This window comes from Neofelis nebulosa, chromosome 18, assembly GCF_028018385.1.
Source record: "Neofelis nebulosa isolate mNeoNeb1 chromosome 18, mNeoNeb1.pri, whole genome shotgun sequence".
NCBI classification, from domain to species: domain Eukaryota; kingdom Metazoa; phylum Chordata; class Mammalia; order Carnivora; family Felidae; genus Neofelis; species Neofelis nebulosa.
In genome coordinates, this window is record NC_080799.1 from 8,185,058 (window position 1) to 8,207,228 (window position 22,171).

The 22,171-nt window shown below is 49.6% G+C and overlaps 1 protein-coding gene across 2 annotated transcripts in view; it reads left to right on the forward strand.

Annotated features, from left to right (window-relative positions):
- COL26A1 (collagen type XXVI alpha 1 chain) overlaps window positions 1-22,171 on the forward strand; it is a 165,941-nt gene that overhangs the window by 71,013 nt on the left and 72,757 nt on the right. Inside the window, exon 3 of one of the 2 annotated variants that reach the window (XM_058711070.1) lies at window positions 3,669-3,772. In XM_058711070.1, coding sequence (XP_058567053.1) covers window positions 3,669-3,772 — 104 coding nt within the window. The remainder of the gene's footprint in view (window positions 1-3,668; window positions 3,773-22,171) is intronic. The other variant, XM_058711071.1, reaches the window with a different exon arrangement.

Genomic DNA, 22,171 nt, shown 5'->3' on the forward strand with positions numbered 1-22,171 from the left:
TTCGAGGCGTGGACTGAGGGATGCTTGGTGCATTTGGATGGCTCACAGCCTGGAGGGTGGAATGATATTCCATTGTGTGTATACACACCGCAGGGCAAGGGCCAGCGCTCGTGGCTAAGCAGGCCGACTCCCTGACCGCAGTGGGGACGGCCGAAGGGCGTGGGCCAGGAGGAACGAGGTCACATCTGCATTTTGCAAAGCCAGCATCTATGCACCCCTCCTGCTCTGGGCACCTTGCATACGCACCCTCCCAGAAAGCCTCACGCCCCTCATCCTGGTCTCCATGGGGTCCTCATGAGTAACGTGTGCAACTCCATATCAAGAGTTGGGGCAGAGCCCGAAGCCCGGGTCTTGTGTCCCCGCCGCCCAGGGCTCCATCTACCCCATGGCGCCGAGGTTATAGGAGGCACCCCGTTCGTGGCATCCGCTGCGCTTGGCTGGATGTGAGCAGCAAGTAACTCGACCCTTTTCCTGCCTTGCACGTCTGCCCCGGGGAGTGGGGGGGGGGGTGTGTGGGTTCCATAGCTTTGCTGGTCCTTCTCAGCAGGAGCACCAGTCTCGTTCCAGGAATTCATTTAAAAACTGTCATCTTTTATCTAAATTAAAGCTTCCTCCCTCTCCTGGCTGGGCCTCGCTTCAAGCTGGGAGATCTGCAGCAGGAAGGCGGTGGGAGTGTTGAGGGTGTGAAAGCACGGGCGCGCACGTGCACGTGAGCATGTGTGAGTGCGAGAGCACGTGAGAGGGTGTGTGTACGTAAGTGTGTGTGTTTATTACAACCTACAGAACCTACAGACCCCCTGCCCCCCCCCCCCCCCCCCCCCCCCCCCCGCCCTGTGGCAGTGTTTCCGGGAGGCAGTTGTGAGTCCAAAGGTCTGGGTCTGCTGTCCTGGTCCCAGCATGCAGACTCCTGGCCCCTCATTCGAAGTTTCCTGCCCCTGGCTGCACACAGCCTCACCGCCCCCCTTCCACCTCCAGGGGGGAAGCTGGTTTGCCAGAACGTTCATGAAACATGAGCGAGAAGAATTTTTTTTTTTTTTTAAAGAGAAATTAGTGTAACAGGATTGTTCAGATTTAGTGCAGGGTTTCTGAAATTTGAGACGTGACTCGTGTGTTTTCCTGTCAACAGGGCATCTCGAAACGTCACGCCTGCTGCTTCCAATTAATTCATAATTTTCCCATTCACCGATTCAGTTGCTTGGTGTCAGCAGATCCGGATTTTGTGAACTCACGTAGCTCCGTTTTCAAGAGGAAGTTGTGCGCATGAGATCGAGCAGCAAAGTTATAATGATGCATGGAAATCGAGTAGTCAAGCCAAATTTATCCCCTTATGAAATTGGGTCCTATGTTGTGTGTGTGTCCGTGTGTGTGGTAACATTATGTTAGTTTCAGACGTACAGTATTTGACTTGGTATTTGAATATGTTGCCAAATGATCACCACGATAATTCTAGCTAACATCTGTCACCACACACAGTTACAAAAATTATTTTTCTAGTCCTTTTTTTTAAGTTGGCTCATTCGTTTTGAGAGAGAGAGAGTGGACACACCGGAGAGAGGCAGGGCAGGGCGGAGAGCGAGAAGGAGAGAGAATCCCAAGCGGGCTCCACACCGTCAGTGCAGAGCCCGACGTGGGGCTCGATCCCACAAACTGTGAGATCGTGACCTGAGCTGAAATCAAGAGTCAGATGCTTAACTGACCGAACCACCCACATGCCCCTCCACCCCAAGATGGATGGGAACTTGAAGATCTACTCTCTTAGCGACTTTCCCATATTCTACTCGGTGTTATTAACTATAGTCACCCTGCTGTACATTACATCCCAAGACTTGTTAATTTTATGACTGGAAGTTTCTACCTTTTGACCCCCTCCATCCATTTTGCTCCCCGCTCCCCTGCCCCAACTCGGGCAATCGTGTCTGTACTCTGTACATATGACCTTGTTTTTTAATTTTTCTTATATTCCACATATAAGTGAAATCGTACAGTATTTGTCTTTCTCTGATGTATTTCACTTAGCATAACGCCCGCAAGGTTCATCCCTGTTGCCGCAAATGGCAAGATTTCCTTCCTTTTTATGGCTGATATTTCATTTGTACATATATGCACCACATTTTATTAGCTGTTCCTCTATCGATGGACGCTTAGGCTGTTGCCCTGTGTTGGCTGTTGTACCTCATGCTGCAGTGGACATGTGGGTGCAGGTAGCTTCTCGAATTCGTGTTTTTGTTTTCCTTGGAATAAATCCCCAGAAGTGGAAGTGCTGGATCACATGGGAGTTGTATTTTCAATTTTTAGAGGAGCTGTCAGCTGCCACACCAATTTCCACGGTGGCTGCACCAATTTACATCCCCACATGAGGGGATGCATGAGGGCTCCCCCTTCTCCACATCCTCGCCAACACTTGTTGTTTCTTGTCTTTTTTTTTATTATTATTATTTAAGTTTATTTATTTATTTTGAGAGGGAGAGAGGGAGAGGGCGTGAGCAGGGGAGCGGCAGAGAGAGGGAGAGAGAAAGAATCCCAAGCAGGCTTTGCACTGTCAGCGCAGAGCCTGACGCGGGGCTCGAGCCCACAAACCGTGAGATCATGACCTGAGCGGAAACCAAGAGTCGGCCGCCTAAGCGACTGAGCCACCCAGGCGCCCGTTTCTTGTCTTTTTGAAGACAGCCATTCTCACCTCTGCGCGCGCTGGAGGTGATATAGCTCGTTGTGGTTTGGTGGTCTCTTTTATGTCTCAGAGTTTTGCAAAATAGTATCAAGCTTACTTGCAAGAAAAAGTTCACGACTGCAGGAGTGTGAAGTTTTATTGTGGGACCCACCGCACTTTGTGGGAGTTTTCTAGGGCTGCGAGGGTCCCACAATCGGATTGCGAGTTTTCGTTCACGTGTCTCTATCATCCGCTAGGCTGTGATTTTCTCGAGGATGGGACTCAGTTTTATCAGTCGGTGACCACAGGATTCCGTGTAGTTGGCGCTCCTATGTATTCATACGTATTCATTGGATGAATCAACCGAAGAAATGATTGGGAAAGAGTGTTGGAATTCAGTAACTTCGGGGTGGTTAGAAGTCATGCACGTTCTGATATTTTTCTTTCCCTTATTCATGATCTTGGTCCGTGTCTTAGCTCGGGCCGCCGCAGCAAAATATCACGGGCTGGGTGGTTTCAACAACAGAAATGTGTTTTCTCAGATGGCCACCTTCTCGCTGTGTCCTCACACGGCCTTTCCTGAGTGTGTGCGTGAGCACAGAGATCTCTCTCTGTCTTCCTCTTCTCCTGAGGCCACCAGTTCTAAGGAATTAGGGCCCCATCCTAATGACCTCATTTAACTAATTACCTCCTAAAGACCTTATATGCAAATACAGTCATATGGCAGGGTGGGCAGGGCTTCAACATATGAGTTGTGGGAACGCAGCTCAGTCCGTGGCTGACATTTTCCCACCGTAGGTGGCCACGCTTGGAGACCTGCAGGAAGGCAGAGCTGAGGAGGGACTTTATAATGCACCCAGCACAGAGAGGGGTGGTCACTTACCCGGGGCCACACAGCCAGTGGGCACAGAGCTGGGATGATGGACTCCACTACCCAGGTGGCTCCCAGAGCCCTGGGGCTGGGGCTGGGGGGCGGGGGTGGACGGGCGCTCACACTCTCCTGATGCTGCCCTTGTGTTAGTTACAGGACTCTGATCAGACCCACATACAAAGTGTCCTACCGCACGGTGACGGTGCTGGAGTGGAGATGCTGTCCTGGCTTCACTGGGAGCAACTGTGATGAGGGTGAGTCTGCCAGGGTGTGTGTGAGAAGGGGGGGTGGGGGGAGTCCAGGCCAAACGGCTGGGGGAGGGGCACTGGGTGGGCCGGGCCGTGGAGTTCTGCCGGTGGGCACCGAGGCGGGGTCCCTGTGTGCCCCAGTCGGGTGCAGGATGGAGGCGAATTCTGAGCCCTATAGCCTGGGGGAGGGGATTCAATTTGCCGCCTCTTTCTTCTGCTCTGGTGGGTGGGGGGCGGGCAGGGCTGGCCACCGGGTCTCTGAGCAGGTGCAGCTGAGAGTTCACCAGCCTTGGAGCCACGTCTGTTGTAGAATGAGGCAAACTGACCTGGTGGCTGGTGAACTGATTGTCCTGCCCTTCTGTCCCCGCTCCCGAGGGAGGGTGGGAGGAGAGGGCCCGAGCTGGGGCCTTCCTTCCGAGCCCCTGGACCGGGTCCCAGCCTGCCTCTGCAACCCGAGGGGGCCAGATGGCAGCACTCAGGTGGGTCGGGGAGGGATGACAGCAAATCCCCACCTCGCTCATGGCCAAGGAAGGTGGGTTCTGCCCAACCAACAGGTTCGCAGCCCACCTTGTTCCCATGCTAGCTGGTCGGTCTGGAGGCTCAGCGGCCAGTTTTGCATTTGGGAACGGTGGCTTTCTACGACATTGACTTTCTGATAAAATTATTTTCTGTCATTTTTTTTTTTATCATCCAACTTACTGATTTTTTGTTTTACATATATGCTTTTATAAGTTAGGTGGTAATGAAGTTATGGTAAGTTATAATATGTTAGGAACATGCTCTCACTGTAAACTGCCTAAAATTCTTTGGGTTGTAAATAATAACGTAACAGAAGTAGCAGGAGTAATAATGATGACGATGCTTCAGGGGGCCTGTGGCCCAAAGCGGAGCTGCGGGAGGGGGCCGGGAGGCAAAAAGGGTCCAGTGGTACCGCCCTTCCTGACTTACAAGGCACCTGATCCTGGGAGGGGAGCTGGCCCACACTTGGGGGTGGGGCATAGAGCTGCTGTGGGTCTTTCCTTGGAGAGGAGCAGGAGGGGGCCGAGGGGTGGGGGGAGGCCAGGCTCCCCGAGGTGAAATTGGGGGTGGCTGGACCGCGCATACTTGATGTGGAAGACCACGGTTCACATCAGGTGCCTGGTTGAGTCGGAGGCCCTCAGAGCCAGGATCTGGATTTACTTCTCTTGTCAATGCCACGGCCATGGGGAGAGACACCTGGTCCCTCCCACTGAACAGAGCAGTCATGCTGTCTGGATTCTGCAAGGAGCTGGGCAGGCAGGGCTTTCTAGGGACGTGATTGATTTACCCTGAAGTAACTAACTGAGTTTTCAGTGACCAATAAAACGAGCAACGTTGGACTCATACAGAGAAGGGCCCCTCTCTCTGCTCATCTTTAGAGGCCTTTGCTCAGCATCGGGAATTGCTTCGGGCCCTTCTCTAAACTCCCAGGGCCCCCGATGCCCCCCTGGCCCCCATCGTTGCCTTAGCTGACTGTAACCGTGTGTTTTCATGTCTGCCTCCCCCAACTGCCGCTCACCACCCTGCAGACTGTGTGTTTCTTCTAAGGGTAACTGAGCCCGAATAGGGCCCCTTCCTCCGTCTCCTGGAAACCACTGCACTGCCTAAGCATGTACGTTTTTCACCTCTTTTTGTGTTCTCCTTACTAAAGGGATGAACTAGTAAACGAAGCATAAGCCTCAGAATGTCTGAGTTCGCAATCTTCATGCAGATAGAACACGAGCATGTGTGTGACAGAACCAGCAGAACAGCAAAAGGGATTCAAAAGGGGATTCGAGGGGCGCCTGGGTGGCGCCGTCGGTTAAGCGTCCGACTTCAGCCAGGTCACGATCTCGCGGTCCGTGAGTTCGAGCCCCGCGTTGGGCTCTGGGCCGATGGCTCGGAGCCTGGAGCCTGTTTCCGATTCTGTGTCTCCCTCTCTCTCTGCCCCTCCCCCGTTCATGCTCTGTCTCTCTCTGTCCCAAAAATAAAAATAAAAAATGTTGAAAAAAAAAAAAAAAAAAAAGGGGATTCGAGAAACTGATATAGATGCGACGGGGGAGGGGGCCCAGACCACCCCCCTTAGGTCTGATAATCCACTGGGAGAACTCATACAGAGCCGAAGAGCTCTTGCCTTCACAGCTTGTGGTTTATTACCGCGAAAGGTACAGATTCAGATCCTCGAAGGGAGGACACCCATGGGACAGGGACCAGGAGGGGTCACACTCAGAGCTGCCAGGTGAGGTGCAGACAGCCGTTAAGTTCTCCCAGCACATGTAAAACAAGTTGACCAAAGTGTGGTGGTGACCAGACGCTGGGAGAGACCTAACCCCGTATTTGCCCTATAGGAGCAATGGTTCAACATTTGCTCATTCAGAACCATGGTGACTTTAGAGAACACAGCTAAGGAGAATTAGACATGTCTAAGTGTCTGTAACTATAATAGGTATATATCTAGAAATGTTTTTTCCTTATTACAAAAGCAAGCGCACGTTCAGTGTAGACAAGATAAAAATACCCAGAATCACGCCTCTCAAGGTAACCTTGAACCTCACTTTGGTGAAAAGCCTTCAGGCCTTTTTTCCTGTGCTTTCATGTCAGTTAGACGCTTTCGATAACTTTCTTTTTCACATAAGTTACCATGAATGTTTATCCGTGTCGATAGATAGCTTTCTGCAGCAATATTATTAGTGGCTGTAAAATTTGGGTATGTACTTTATTAACTGAACCCCTATTACAAGATATTGAAGCTGCTCCCAAGTTTTAAGTTATTGCTAACATTACTGTAAACATCTTTTTTTTTTTCTGAGATAAAATTTACATACTCTGAAAAGCACCACTCTTTTTTTTTTTTTTAAGTTTTATTTTTATTTATCTTGAGTGAGAAAGAGAGAGAATGAGCATGAGCGGGTGGGGGACAGAGAGAGGGAGAGAGAATCCCAAGCAGGCTCCACGCTGTTAGTGCAGAGCCCGACGTGGGCCTCGATCTCACAAACCGTGAGATCATGACCTGAGCCAAAGTTGGATTTGTAACCAACTGAGCCACCCAGGCGCCCCTGAAATGGCACCACTCTTTAAGTGTATGCTTTGATGAGTTTGATACATGCACACATTTCCATCACCTTCTGGAAAGTTCCCACCCCTTAGCAGCCACTGTGCTGATTTCTGTCACCATAGATCAGTTATTCAAGTATGTATTCTTGAACTTCATATAAAGGGAACCATATAATATATTCTCTTGTGTGTGGTTTCTTTCAATTATTATAATGTTTTTTTGTGATTCATTCGTATTGTGATATGTGTATCAGTTAATTCCTTTGTATTGCTGGGTATTATCCTACTGTATAAATAACCACAATTTTATTTATGTATTGTCCTGTGGATAGATCTTTGGGTTGTCTCTAGCTTTTGGCTTTAAGAATAACACTTCTGTGAACATTCTTGTAATATCTTTCTGTGGATATATGTCTTTATTTCCCTTGGGTAAATCCCTGCAAGTGGAGTTGCAAAGTGGTGTTGTCCATTTAACTTTATCGGAAAGAGCCGGACTGTTTCCCACCTGTTCCAGTTGCTCCACATTGTTGCCAACATTTGGTGCTGTCAGCCTTTTTAATTTTAGCCATTCTAATGCGTCTGAAATGGTCTCTTGTTGTGGTAGTTTGCACTTCTCTGTTGACCACTGATGTTGAGCATCTTTTTGTATGTCTATCTGATGTACTTACCAGCCATTCTTATAGTTTCTTCTGTGAACTGTCTGTTCAGGACTTTTGCTCATTTTTAATTAGGTTGTTTGACTTCCTAAGAAATAGCCAAATGGTTTTTCAAAGAGGTTTTAATATTTCACAGTCCCATAAGCAAAGCGTGTTCCAGTTGTTCCACATTCTTGCCAATATTTGATGTGTTAGTCTTTTTTGATTGTAGCTGTTGTAGTGGGAATGAAATGGAACATAGTTGTAATTTCTTCTTTTTAAAGACTGCTTTGACCACTCTAGTTCCTTTGCATCTCCATAAAAACTTCACACAACTTACCAATTCTACAAAAAAAAAGTGTTTGTTGTGATGGAGAGTAGGATTGTGATGAATTTATAGACCAATTTGGGGAGAAGGGGTACCTTAATAATGAGTCTCCTCATTCATGAACATGGTATAGCTTTTCATTTATTTAGGTCTTTAATTTTCAGCTTGTAGAGTAGAGGTATTGCTTGTTGCTCATTAAGTTTATTTCTAAGTATTTTGTATTTTTTGTGCTTTTTTAAAAAAAAAAAAAAGGGATTGCTTTAGGGGCACCTGAGTGGCTCACTTGGTGTAATGCTCAACTCTTTATTTTGGCTCAGGTCATGCATTGGGCTCCACACTGAGCATGGGGCCTGCTTAAGATTCTCTCTCTTTTTCCTGTGCCCCTCTGCCTTGCTCACACTGTCTTTCTTTCTAAAGAAAAATGGGATTGCTGTTTAAATTTTCATTTCGTAATTGTTTTCCTGCTAATATATAGAAATATATTTGATTTTTAATATTGACTTGGTATCTAAAAACCAGGCTAAATTCGTTTATTAGTTCTATAGCTTATTTATGGATTTCTTTGGGTTTTCTGTGTAATCTATTATGTCCTTTGTGGATAAAGATATGTTTGCTTCTTCCTTTCAAATATTAATGCATTTTGTTTTATTTTTCTTGCTTTATTGGACTGGCTAGAACTTCTGGTAAGATGTTAAACAGAAGTGGTGAGAACAGATATAGTTGCCTTGTTTCTGATCACGGTGGGGTAAGTTCTCCATTTCAGTATGAAGTATGCTGTCCACAGTAGATTTTTTCATATATGCCATGTATCAGATGAGAATAGTCACTTTTAGTCTTACTTTGTTGAGACTATTCATCAGGAAGAGGTGCTGAATCTTGTCAAATGCTTTTTCTTCATCTATACTGGGGTGATCGTTTTTTAAATTCCTTTATTTTGTTAATGTGGCAAATTACATTGACTTGGAATACTAAATCAACCCTTTGTTCTTGGGAATAATGTTATTATTACTGGGATCCACCATATTTGGATGCACTATTCATTTTTACATTCCTGTATTTGATACTTCTCTGTAATTTTCTTTCCTTATAATGTCTGTCAGTGTTTTGGTTATGAGGATTATGCTGTTCTCGTAAAAAGAATTGGGACATTCCCCCTCCTCCTGTATTTTCTAAAAGCATTTTCTTGTGAAGCTGATACTACTTTTTCCTTAAATGGTGAATAGAATTCAACGTTTACATTACATGTGGACCTGTCAGTTTCTTTGTAGGGAAGGTTTTGATAACAAATTTGTTTTCTTTAATAGACATAGAGCTATCCAGGTGTTCTGTTTGGTTTTTTTTTAATGTTTATTTATTTAGGGGAGAGGGGGGATGGAGGAGCAGAGAGAGAGGGAGACACAGAATCTGAAGCAGGCTCCAGGCTCTGAGCTGTCAGCACAGAGCCTGACGCGGGACTCGAACTCACGAACCGTGAGATCGTGACGTGAGCTGAAGTCAGACGCTTAACTGACTGAGCCCCCCAGACGCCCCAAACAGGTTATCTTTTTAACAGGTGAAGGGAGGAAAAAAATCTTCTGTTTATCCTAAGTTATCATTTCTGGTGATCTTTGTTTCTCCTAGAGCTCTGGGGTTCCATCTGGTATCCCTTTTCCTCAGCCCCAGGAAGTTCTTTCAGTATTTCTTGTATTGCAGGTCTGCTTGTTGTGAATTCTCTCTACTTAAATATGTTTTTTTGATACCTATTTTGCCTTAATTTATTTTTAATAATCAATGATTTAATTGACTGGCAAAATACACAGAACATAAAATTTACCATTTTAGCCATTTTAAAGAATATAATTAATTCAGTGATTTTAAGTATGTTCACAGGGTTTTACAACCATCACCACTATCTAGTTCCAGAACTTTTTTATCCCTCCAAAGGGAAACCCTATACCTCTTAAGCAGTCATTCGTCATTCCCCTCTTCCTTTAGCCCTTGGCAACCACAAATCTGCCTTCTGTCTCTATTGATTTCCCTGTTCTGGATATTTCATATAAATAGAATCATGCAATATGTGGCCTTTTGAGTCTGACTTCTTTTACTTAGCATAATGCTTTGAAGCTTCATCCAAATTGTGGGCTATATCCAAATAATGAATAATATTCCATTATATGGATAGACCACATTGTGTTTATTCATTCATCAGTTGATGGACATTTGGGCTGTTTCCACCTTTTGGCTGTTGTGAATCAGGCTGCTGTGAACATTCATGTACCAGTTCTGTTTGAACACCTGTTTTCGATTCTTTTTGATATATACTTAGGATTGGTTTTTCTGAGTCATATGGTAATTCTGTGTTAAACTTGCTAGGAATGGCAAAACTTTTTTCATAGTGGCTCTCCCATTTGATGTTCCCATTCCGTTGTACAAGGGTTACAATTTCTTCACATCATCTCCAATACTTCAGTGGTTGAATAATATTTTCATTGAGTTCATAATTCTGGGTCGATGATTTTTTTCTTTCAGTGCTTTAAACAGACTGGTTATTCCATTGTCTTTTGGCATCCATTGTTTCTGGTGAGACATCTGTTGTATTCATTTTGTTGTTTCTTTTCTGGAATGTGTCTTTTTCCCCCCTCGGGTTGTTTTTAAGATTTTTCTTTATCCTGTCTTTTAGCAGTCTGACTATGATGTTATCAGGTAAGATTTTCTTAATTCTGTTTGGGCTTCTTTGAGCATCTTGGATCTATAAGCCAATGAGTTGTGTGTGTGTGTGTGTGTGTGTGTGTGTGTGTGTGTGTTGTTTTAACCAAATCAGGAACATTTTGTTCATTATTTTTTGAAGTATTTTTTCCCCCATTTTCTCTTCTCCTCTGGGGATTTCGCAGATGTTAGATTTCTTGATATTGTCACTGAGACTTTGTTTTTTCCCTCTTCTTCAGTCTAGATAATTTCTTATTATTTTTATTTATTTATTTATTTATTTATTTATTTATTTATTTGAGAGAAAGAGAGAACACGTACAAACATCGGAGGCGCAGAGGGAGAGGGAGACAGAGAATCCTAAGAGAATCTTAATCTAGTGCAGGGCTCAGTTCCACAAATGTGAGATCATGACCTGAGCCAAAATCAAGTGTTGGGTGCTCAACAGACTGAGCCACCCAGGCACCCCCAGTCTAGATAGTTTCTATTGATCTGTTCTCAAGTTCATTGACTCTTCTGATGTCCACAATCTTCTGTTAAGTCCATTTCAGACACTGTCTTTTTCAGTTCTAGAATGTCCATTTCTGTGTCTGTGTGGTTTATAGTCCCACTATAAAGTCCCACTAAAAAGTAGTGGTTTAACAACTACTTTTGAAGTCATTTGTCTTCTATTTCCAAACCTGGGTCATTTTAGGATTTGTTTATATTGACACTTCCCCTTGGACTTGGGTCTCAACTGCCCCTGTCATTCTTTCCGTGTTAATAACTTTTGCTTATATATTGGACAGTTTGAATGATATGTGGTAGCGATTCCGGTGTCCTTGAAGAATGTTGATTTTTGTTCTAGCAAGCAGTGAAATTACTTTAAATTTGTGAGGCCTCGGTTTCTACACTTCGTTGGGTGGGTATGTAAATCCCTTAGACCTGAAATATAGTTTTTACTCCTCAGGTTTGGCCTTTCTGTGGTTTCAAAGGCAAGCCCTAGGTGGAGATACTCAAGCTCCAAACGTGGAAAGACACAAGAGCTAAATCATCGCCCTTCTCTTGGGCAGAGGCTGATATCTCTGCTCAGCTTTTGTAACCTTCCCACTGTTGTTTTCTGCTCAGCTCCTTGGAATCTCCCCTACCCCCACATGCACAATTCAGGGGTCAGCCAAGGACTTCAGGGGAGTTCGTACACAGAGTTTGGGGCTCTCTGCTCTATTAGCTTGTTTCTTATTAGATTTCTTCCTTCACTTTCCAGGTCCTCTGGCAGCCTTAAGCCTAAACAACTGCAGGTTTTGACTTAGGTTCCGGCCGCCCTACACCGCCTGAACTGAATCTTTCCCTCGGGGGAAAAGCCATGTAATGTAGCAAGTTCTGTTTTCTTTTTTGCAATGGTTGACTTCCTTCGGTTTCTGCTGGACTTTTGTTGCTCTCTAGGGTTTTCAAATAATTGTTTAAAAAATTATCTAGACTTTATGATCTTTTTTTAAATGTTTATTTATTTTTGAGAGAGACAGAGCGTGAGCAGAGGAGGGGCAGAGAGAGAGGGAGACACAGGATCTGAAGCAGGCTCCAGGCTCTGAGCCATTAGCACAGAGCCCGACTCAGGTCTCGAACCCACGGACCGTGAAATCATGACCTGAGCCGAGTCAGACGCTCAACCGACTGAGCCCCCCCCAGGCACCCCGAGGCCCTGTAATCTTTACCTGTAGTTAGTCTGATACAAGCTCCTCCATCAGAACCAGAACAGAAACTTTGTGACCATCTTTTCAGTTAAATCTGTGTCAACACCTTTAACAATTTCTTTAGGATCAATCCCTGTGCAGAACTGTTGGGTATACATGAGGGGCGTAGGTCAAGGCTTTGAATCATACTGCCAAATTAGCCCCTGGAAAGGTTGCTGATTACACTGTTGCGGACAGACTTGAGAGATTCTGGGTGTGGGGGCAGAAAGTATTTTCACCATCTGTGTCTCCTTGTGGTGGCCAGCATAGTGCCTGCCCTTTAGTTGGGATTCTGGCAGGGCTGTTGACTGGTGCTGCACCTGGACATGATCTGGGACATGATCAAAGGAGTCAGCATTAAGCACGGGACACAGTACCATTGCTTTACCCCTAGATTTAATTTAAAAAGTAGTTCCTTAACCTACATTCCACCAGGAGATATCCCTCCACTTAGCTCAATTGGCTGGAAGCAGAGGTGACTTCATCACCTTTATCAACGTCATATCATCACATCATTATTTCTCACCTTTGAAATGGTACTTCACGCTTTTTGTTTTTAATGTTTATTTATTGTTGAGACAGAGAGAGACCAAGCACGAGCAGGGGAGGTTCAGAGAGGGAGGGAGACACAGAATCCGGAGCAGGCTCCAGGCTCCCAGCTGTCAGCACAGAGCCCGATGTGGGGCTCAAGCTCACGAGCTGTGAGATCGTGACCTGAGCCAAAGTTGGACACTTAACTGACTGAGCCACCCAGGCACCCCTACACTTGATTTTTTAATTTTTTTTTAATTTTGATTTATTTAGTTTTTTAATGTTTATTTATTTTTGAGACAGAGAGAGATAGAGCGTGAGTGGAGGAGGGGCAGACGGCGAGGGAGACACAGAATCCGAAGCAGGTTCCAAGCTCTGAGCTGTCAGCACGGAGCCTGATGTGGGGCTCAAACCCATGAACCATGAGATCATGACCTGAGCTGAAATCAAGAGTCGGACACTTAACCAACTGAGCCACCCAGGTGCCCTGGTACTTCATACTTTAGAAAGGGCTTTCGGTCGTGCTGTTCTATTTTTCTACGGTATAGATGCTGATATAGACAATGTAGGTGTCTCCCCTCCCAAATTTGTATGTTGAAACCTATTCCCCGATGTGATAGTGTTAAGAGGAGGCCTTTGGGGGTGATTAGGTCATAAAAGAGGCCGCAGAGAATATCCTTCCCCCTTCTACCACGTGAGGAGGCACCGAACCAGGAAGCTACTAGCCCTCACTAAACCCCAGATCTGCCGACACCTTGATGCTGGACTTCCCAGCCTCCGGAACAGCGAGAGGCAAATGCTTGTCGTTTATGAGCCCCCTGGTATATGGCACTTGGTTGTAGCGGCCCACACAGACTGCGACAGATGCAGAAGCTGAGGCTCAGAGATGTGAAGAGTCTTGGCCAAGGTCATCCAGCTGAGGAGTGGCTGACGCAGAACTGGAACCTGAGTCTTCTGTTCCTGCAGAAGTGCTCTTCACTGTAAGCCACCGGGACCTTTGAGGTCTTGGGAGATCCTACTCAGAGTTTTCCCAGCGCCAAGGAACAGGTCAAGGTCAGCAGGACTCTTGGGCGGCTTCTTTCCGAAATACCTAAGCGGCCCGGTTCCCGGCGTTTTCGGGCCCAGATCTTACGCGGTGTCGTGGAGGAGGTTTGCCATAAAGTTGATAGACTCGACCATCAGGAGATACGTTTAACGCAAGCAGGGGGAGTTTTCCCTTTTGTTTTGCTTTGTTTGTTTCAGCTGGAATCCTAGCCAGGACAGGAAATGAAGTCCCTGTGCTTCCATACGGGCAAGGGCAGGCCCGGGACGAGGTGGCTTAGCAAGTGCATGCGAGCGTCAAGCTGATTGATTTGAGTCCAAGGTGGTGCTGACATTTCACCCCTGGCTTGAGCTCTGTGTGTGAGCGTGTTTGTGTTTTGAATGGCTGAGCGTTCAAAGCTGGGAGGCGTTCTCTTGGGATAAGGCTGCTGCCTCCTGGCCGGTCTGCAGAGCTCAGCATTTTAGGGAAACGATTCTCAGTGCATCTGATGGTGTTTCCGAGACTTGCCTGCCATGGCTGTCACTGAAGGGAGGGGCAAGCAGGTAGGGCCGTGTATTCAAATTAGCTGAGGACCTGGAAGGTTCCAGGCACCGCGTGCTAGATGCTTGGGTCACACTGCTGGAAAGGGGACTTGGGGAGCTCCCAGGTGTGTGTGTGTGTGCAGGGGCCAGAGGAGTAGGCAAATAACCCCAGTGCTGTGAAATGAGTGCTTTGCTAAGGTGTGTTTGATTTGCGGTGGGACTCATGGAAGGTAAGCATTAGGGAGGGGTCTTCCTCAAGCTCAAGGCCTGGCCCTCTGGATCCAACTTGGCTCACTCTCTCAGGACTCCACTCTGCTGGGAGCCTCTCTCTCTCTCTCTCTCTCTCTCTCGGATGGTCCGTCTCTCTCACCCACGGGTTCCTTCCCCATCAGCACATGAACACATTAGGCGTGTCTTATCTTTAAGAAGACAATCTCATTGAATCTGCATCATCCTTCAGTCACCACCCGGTCTTGAGCTTCCTTTCTTGGCCAAGCTTTTTGGAAGATCATGTGTGTGAGATGTAAGGTTCAGCCGGTGGATGTACCATTGTCCCCATGGTATAGGTGAGTGAGTAACTGAGGCTTAGGGAAATGTTGATTTTTATGCCAGGCCCTGCTGGAGCCCACGGGAGAGATAGAAGCTGAGTGAAGGTGCCATGGTCATTGCTGGCTGAGCTGGAGAGAACATTCCACGGGGCCTGACCCCTCAGTCGCTTCTAACACCTGCCTCGTCCCGGCATTTTTGGTAAACTTTAGCCTGGTTGGGAGGACGAGCTGAGGGCCTGTTCTGTTCAACATCCGCGCTTGTTCTCAGCTTCAGCAGACAGCGCGGCCTCTCCGGTGAGATTCTGGGCTCTCTGACATGCCGTCCCAGCCTGGAGTGGTTCCAGCCGTCGGGATGGGTTTTTGTTGCCAGACAAGCGTCTTTCCGCACCTCCCATCATGCTGTGTGGGGCTGTAAATATCCACAGATGTCACCTGCCTCTTCTTTTTCTGGAAGGCGCTTGCTCGGGGACTGGCCCAGGTCACAGGCACATCATTCGGCTGCCGGGCTGTCTGCACATCCAGAGGGCTCTCAGCACTTACCTTGGCGGCTTCTTCTTCGCCCATGGGCATTTCACAGGGGGCGGCAGGAGCCAGAGTGGTGCCTCAGGAGATGATTGCAAAGCTCGTGAGTTTTCTGAGATTCTTCTGAGACCCACGACCTTAATGGAGTCCTTTTCCGAAAAGAGGGGGTCCAAGCCTCTCAGAGGTCAAGGACAGCCCACAACCAACAAGCCAGAAGTAAGCTCATTGGACCAGGCATTTCTGGGCTAAAGCCTGCTCCTATTCTGATCCTAAGCTCAGTGTTTTCTAGAAAGGGAGCTTGTGGGGAAAAGCTCCACTCCCACCCATCGTGGCCTGAGGAGATCAAGTCAGGCCACGTGGCCAAAATCATGTGAATACAGAAACCGGGGAGGCCAGAGAGCTGTCAAGGTTTGGGTTCCCCAGGACGCAGGCTCTGGAAGGCAGACGTGTGGGAGGAGGTCTACTAGGGGTACATTGAGGGTCAAGACCTGTTATGGGAAGGGAAACAGGGTGGATGGAACAGCATGAGATTTGGGGCTGCAGTGAAGGCCCCAGCCCACCCCATGGGAGCTCTGAGGTGGGATGACCCTTGTTCCAGAGGAAGAGTCGAGGGCCAAGTGGTTGGGCCTTCATAGCCTGAGTTAGCTGACGATTGGATGTGGCTGCCCAGAAAGGGTCATGACCTCGGGTGAAGACACTGTCGTCACTGAGGCAGTTCCCCCTGAAAGGGCTGACAGAGGCGAGCTGCCAGCCCAAAGCTCCCCGGAAGCAGCTAAGGGTGAACCCTGAGTCTTGACCCCTGAGGCTGCCTGGCCGGCATAGCCTCCACAGTGAGGGTCTTAGCTGCTACTTGACTGTACCTTGTGTTGTCCTCCATATGACAGGTCGCAGAATTCGTGGTCCAGTAGATGGGCAGAACTGAGTTCAAATCCTGATTCCTTGGCTTCCTTTCGGCTTCAGGTGACCCTTGGAAAGTTGTTGGAACATTGAGCGTTAGCTCTCGTGCCTACAAAACAGGCCAAAGCCTGCTACCTCGCAGGGGTGTGGTGGAGACAGGCACAACGCGCCCTCCCTGCTCAGGAAGTGGTAGCTATTGCCAGTGTCCAGGGGGGAGAGGTAGATCGGGACAGGAGAACGCAAGTTCCAGCCGAACAGCAGACAGTTCGTTCTCACCATCCAAAGTGGGGTAGCAAAAAGTCGGGGCGGGCCTCTCGGAGGAACTTGAGGGCTGTGGGGGAGATCCTGACCCGGTCAGTTTTGAGACATCACGCTTTCTGCAGCGCCTCCCTGTGGTCTGTATCTGCACCCCCTCCCCCCCCCCCAACTTGGAATCAACGAGGCTGGTCTGGCGGCTCCTGGGATGGCAGGGCAGGGCCTGATGACCCCAAGGGCGGCTTGGATTGGGAGGGCAAAGGGGACTCAGGGGATGCCAGGGAACATTCTAGATCCCCTGCATTTCTGGTCCTCTCCCCTTGCATCGGGAGCTTCGCTGGGACCAGACACACACAGAGGAGCGTTTCTACCTGCAGAGCTGATACAGTGGTGACTCTGAGGGTGCTGGTGGTCTCGAGGGGGTTCAGTCCCAGGAGACCCTCATTCTGTAGCTTCTGGTGCTTTTCCAGCCCCAGCCTCCCTGGCAGGTGGCAGAGGGTTTGCTGAGTCTTTGCCTCCAGCCCTCAACCACCGAGGTGACATCTCAAGGCTGACGGTGGAATGTGGGCAGGGGCTGGATGGCCTGGTGGGTCTCCCCAGATCCCCCTGCCTCCAGAGAGGCTGTGGTCACAGCCCCCAGCCAGAGGTACCTGGGTCCTTATGTCCTGGGTGAGTGCTTCCGTTTTTTCAGACAGCCGCTTCTGTATCTCATCGGAGCCTCACCCCGAGCCTCGTGCCTGCGTGTAGGTCTGCTGAGTGCCCTCCCCCGTCATACAGTGTCTCTGCTCTCTCTTGCTCAAGGGACTCAGTTTCCCCAGTCCTTTTCCAGACCAGACAGGCCCCTGTGGCCTCCAACCTTGCCATCCCTTCCCAGTTCTCCCGGCCTGGAGCGCTGGTGCGTGAACTATACCCGGACCGGCGCGGGGCTTCAGTCTGTACCCGATTTGCCGTTGGGGCTCCGTTCAGACATTTTCCTTCCAATGCCACGTGACTGACTAAAGCCGGCCCGGGGGCCACTGGGAGCCCAGAATGTTCTCTCTTCCCTCCCCCGCCACCGCCCTGCCTTTAACAGAGTCGCAGCCCCTCGGCCCTGGGCTGGTGGAAGGGGAGGAGAGAGCTCCAGCTTTCCCGGCCAGCCAGCACACCGGCCCCTTGACATCCTGTGCAGAGTATGGAGAAGTGCGTGGTGGTAACATGAGGCCTGAGGCCCCTTCCCATGTAACCGGAAACCCATGGACAGAGTGTGGTGGATTTACACGCAGGACACGCAGAACGGAGACCGGAATCTCACCTCCCCGAGGGCTCCCACGTGGCCTCCCGGAGTGCGAGCATGAGCCAGGCCAGCTGGCTCAGGGCAGGGGCACCGTGCGGCACCACACCGGGGCGGTGGCTTTCCGCCCAGCTGACCACCCTCCTCCTTCCCGTTGTCATGTGTTGCCGGCGGTGGCTCCATTTTCCAGCTAGAGCTCCCAGCACTGGGATCCGGGCGTGGCTGCTGAATCCTTCTCTGTACCCCTTGCCTGCCAGGACGGAGGAAAGACCACGGACTTCAACCCGGGCGAAGGGTTGAAATCCCGCTTCCCCATACCTGTTCTGTAGGCAAGTCACTTCCTCTGTCTGAACCTCAGTGTCCTCCTCTGTGAAGTGGGCACAGTGTATACTGTCTCGCGTTGTATATCAAATGAAGTGAATAAAAAGTACCTGGTGTGACGACAGTCCGTGGCACACAGTAGGCCCTTAACGCGTGGTTCTCGTGGCTGTTAATTTGCTCCTTACTTGCCCAGTGCTAAGCACAATGGTATTAGAAACACACATTGACTGATTTTGGTGTCTTCCTTTCTAGAATATGGATGCTTAGGACCAAAATGAATTGTAAAACTGAGGTTATGTCCTGGCGTGTGTGTGTGTGTGTGTGTGTGTGTGTGTGTGAGAGAGAGAGAGAGAGAGAGACAGAGACAGAGACAGAGACAGAGACAGAAGATATAGTTTATCTCTACTTTTTTTTTTTTTTTTTTTTGATCCTAGTACCACATAGGACTTAGGCCCATAGGTTCAGGGGGCACGAGGGGCCACAAAAGTGGGCTGTCCCTGGCTTCCAGTGAGCCTGAGCAGCCCTGACTGGCAGAGGGCATCAGGAGCCCCGGGCCCGAGGGCCAAGGTGAGTGACCTTGCCTGCGAAGGTTCTCTTGGGGATTTGAAGCTGGGGTTAGACTCCCCTTTGAGGCGGCCGATCAGCACCAGAGATGCTGTGAGTGGAATCTGGGGGGCGGCAGGTGGTAGGGACAGAGCCTGGGGTGGGTGTGAGGCCAGAAGTCGTGGCTGTTTCCGCCCGCGTAAGTCCCTTACCTGTTGGCTTCTCCTCTGGAAATGGGGTTCTAGTAATGTTTCTGCTGGAGAGGGGTGCCTCTGTGGTGTGCAAGCCCGCGGCTCGCGCTCCCCTCAGCGGGGCTCCCGGCTGCCTCAGAGCAAGGCCGTGTAACGACCCTGAGCTCTGGTTATTGTAAACTTGCCGCAGAAGGAGGCACACCTTCCCATGATGTCATGTCTAGACGCCCGGGTCAGGTATAAATTATGGAGACAAAGTAGCATGTTCAGTGGTTAACTGTAAAACTTTAACGAGAGGTTTCTGTGGCTCGAACATGTGTGGGGAAGGCTGTTCTGGGAGGAGGAGGAGAGGTGGCTCACTTCGTGTTTCACTTCCTCTCCGGCCGTCTGCAGGCCGTGAGGCAAGGCCCTTAAGCCTCAGCAGAGACCCTGGTCTCGGGTGGCCGCTTCCTCCAGAGCGGGAGCTCCGCCCTGCTGAGCCGGGTGGCCCTGCTGAGCCGGGTGGACCTTGGGCAGGTCACAGCCTTACAGGGCCTCAGTCTCTTTATCTGTAAAATGGGGGCGGGGGATAGAATCTTCCAGCACAAATATTTCCACGTCCCGATCCTCTACGACCTGGCAGAGGAGATCAGTAGACACGCACGTCGAGCAGAAGGAATGCCTTTCTGGGTTTCAGACCTACCTCCTGGGGCTGTGGGGCTGTGGAATGTGGCAAGACAGAGGACGTCTTCATGGGCTGTGAAGAGCCGTGCCGACGGTGAGGGGCCTGTCCTGGAAATCCTGGAGTCTCCTCTGGAAAGGGCCAGCAGCCAAGCCAGCCCCAGTGGAGGGGACATCTTTGGGGAAAAGGAGGTGGACACTGTTCTGGTTTGTCTTTCTGACACCAGAGACGCCGTTCCCATACTGATTCTCCAATTCTCTGACACCAGCTGGGAGTCCAGCCCTTTGGTTCGGTTCTGACACTGATTACCTGGTACCAGCACAGACCCCTCCAGGGAAAGGGCCACAGGACTGCCCCCCACTTCGGATGCCGGCTACGAACAGGTTCCCCAGGCTTCCCCACACGTCTGCCACCCTGCTGACTACAAGTTCGTAGGTTCCCATGAAACCCCCCTCAAGGTTTATGATTCACTAGACTGACTCCTTCAACTCAAGAGAGTAATTATGCCTGTGGTTTTATCAGAAGGGATGCACTCAGGAACAGCCAAATGGAATGGGGCCAAGGATGGGGGAAGGGGCGCAGAACTCCCGGGCCCTCTCTGGGCACACCACCCTCCCAGCACACCGTTGCGTCCGCTGGCCCGGAAGCCCCCGAGCCCCATTGTTATCGAGTTCCATCACCCAGGCACGATGGATGGCGTCGTTGGCCAGGAGCAATTGAATCAATCTCTGAACGGAAAGTGCCAACCCCCTCATCACGTGGCTGGTTCCTCTGGGGACCGGCCCCAATCCTGAAGCCACCTAGGGCCCCACCAAGAGTCACCTCGTGAGCATGAACCCAGGTGTGGGCTTGTTCTGAGTAACAAAAGATGCTCAGTCTCTCAGGAAATTCCGAGAGTTTGAGGGGCTCTGTGCTAGGAACTGGGGCCTGATATCTGATACAGATATTTTGTTATACCACAGACACGAAGGCCCTCCGAGCTGGGGTTGGATGCCGTGGAGTATGCTGAAGATGCCCACTTTGGGGCCTTAGGCTTGAGCCACGAGGAGCTCTGTGATCCCAGTATCTGTGGGTCGGGCTGTGCTCCTGACGCCACAGGAAGATGACCCCCAGGAGACCACAGAGCAGCTGGGATGAAGACGTCCCTTCCCTCGGCCAACCGTTCCACCACCACATAGCATTTACAGGGTGCCCATGTGCTCGAAGGAGCCCAGAAACACTGCAGGCTGTGGCGCAAAGCCTCGCTGTCCCAACTGGAGTGTCTGGGCCCCGCAGGTCCCTCAGGTTGTAGAGATAGCGCATTTGGCCCCGGGTCCCCTGTTCCCACAAGAACCTCCTAAATGTTCTTCACGACCAAGCCATTGCCTGGGGCTTTCCTCAAGAGGGGCTGCATTTCCTGATGTGGAGGTGGAATGTTCCAGAATCCCCGGTGCCTTGCTCTGCTTAGTTATTTATTGCCTGGGCTTCTCACTCAATGCTTCTCTCACCGGCTTGGGATTTTCTTCTTCTTTTTTTTCTTAATTGCCTACGTGCGTATCTTCTCAGCTAGTCCATCAGCTGCCCGAAAGTTGGAACTTTCTCTGTCGCTTTTTGGTCTGCAAGGACCACCCCCCCACACACCAGAGGAGAGGAAAAAATGGGGGTTTGGAGCCTCCAGACCTATAGGCAAATCTGACCTCTCCATCAGCTATGAAATTTTGGATAAGCAAATGATTTCCATGAGCCTCAATTTCCCCCATCAATGAAATGGGAATATTAATGCTTACTCTGCAGGGTGTTGGGAAGTCTGGGGGCTTCAGACTTCTGGAAAGTGCCCGACTCAGTGTGTAGCACTTGGTGAGCACCCAGGGCATTACATGATTAGATGAAGATTGATGGCATAGTCAGTGACCAGACTGGGTCCTGGACCAGAAACCAGGTATAGCCTTTCTGGATCGCCTTGTATCGCCTTATCTCACTCACTAGGGGAGGATATGGGTGAATAATTGATTAGAATGTGGGGTTGCTGCAGCCCTCACTGGGATTGGGCCCGGGGGTGATGAGAAGCAGGTGGAACCTGGTTGGTTTCGCAGCAGGATAGTCTCCATCCAGAGACCAAGGGCAAAGGGCGGATTTGGCGGCCATTTGGTTACAGGGTGGGTCAGGGAGAAGGGCGTGTCTGTGTGTGTATCTTCTGCGTTGTGAGTATCTGTGTTGTGTCTGTGATGTGTGCATGCAGCACTGAGTGGGGGTTGTGTATATCATTCATGTATTTTGTTTTTCAGATTTTTTTATTAAAATATTTTTTTTAAACGTTTATTCATTTTTGAGAGACAGAGAGAGACAGAGCATGAGTGGGCAGGGGCAGAGAGAGAGGGAGACACAGAATCCGAAGCAGGCTCCAGGCTCTGAGCTGTCAGCACGGAGACCAACACAGGGCTCGAACTCACGAGCCGCGAGATCATGACCTGAGCTGAAGTCGGACGCTTAACTGACTAAGCCACCCAGGCGCCCCTAAGATTTTTTAAAATGTTTGAGAGAGAGAGAACGCAAGTGGGGTAAGGGCAGGGGGCGTGGACAGAGGATCTGAAGCGGGCTTTGTGCTGACAGCAGAGATCCTGATGCGGGGCTCAAACCCACAAATCACGAGATCATGACCTGAGCTGAAGTCGGACGCTTCATCACTGGGGCCACCCAGGCACTGCCGTTGTTCGTG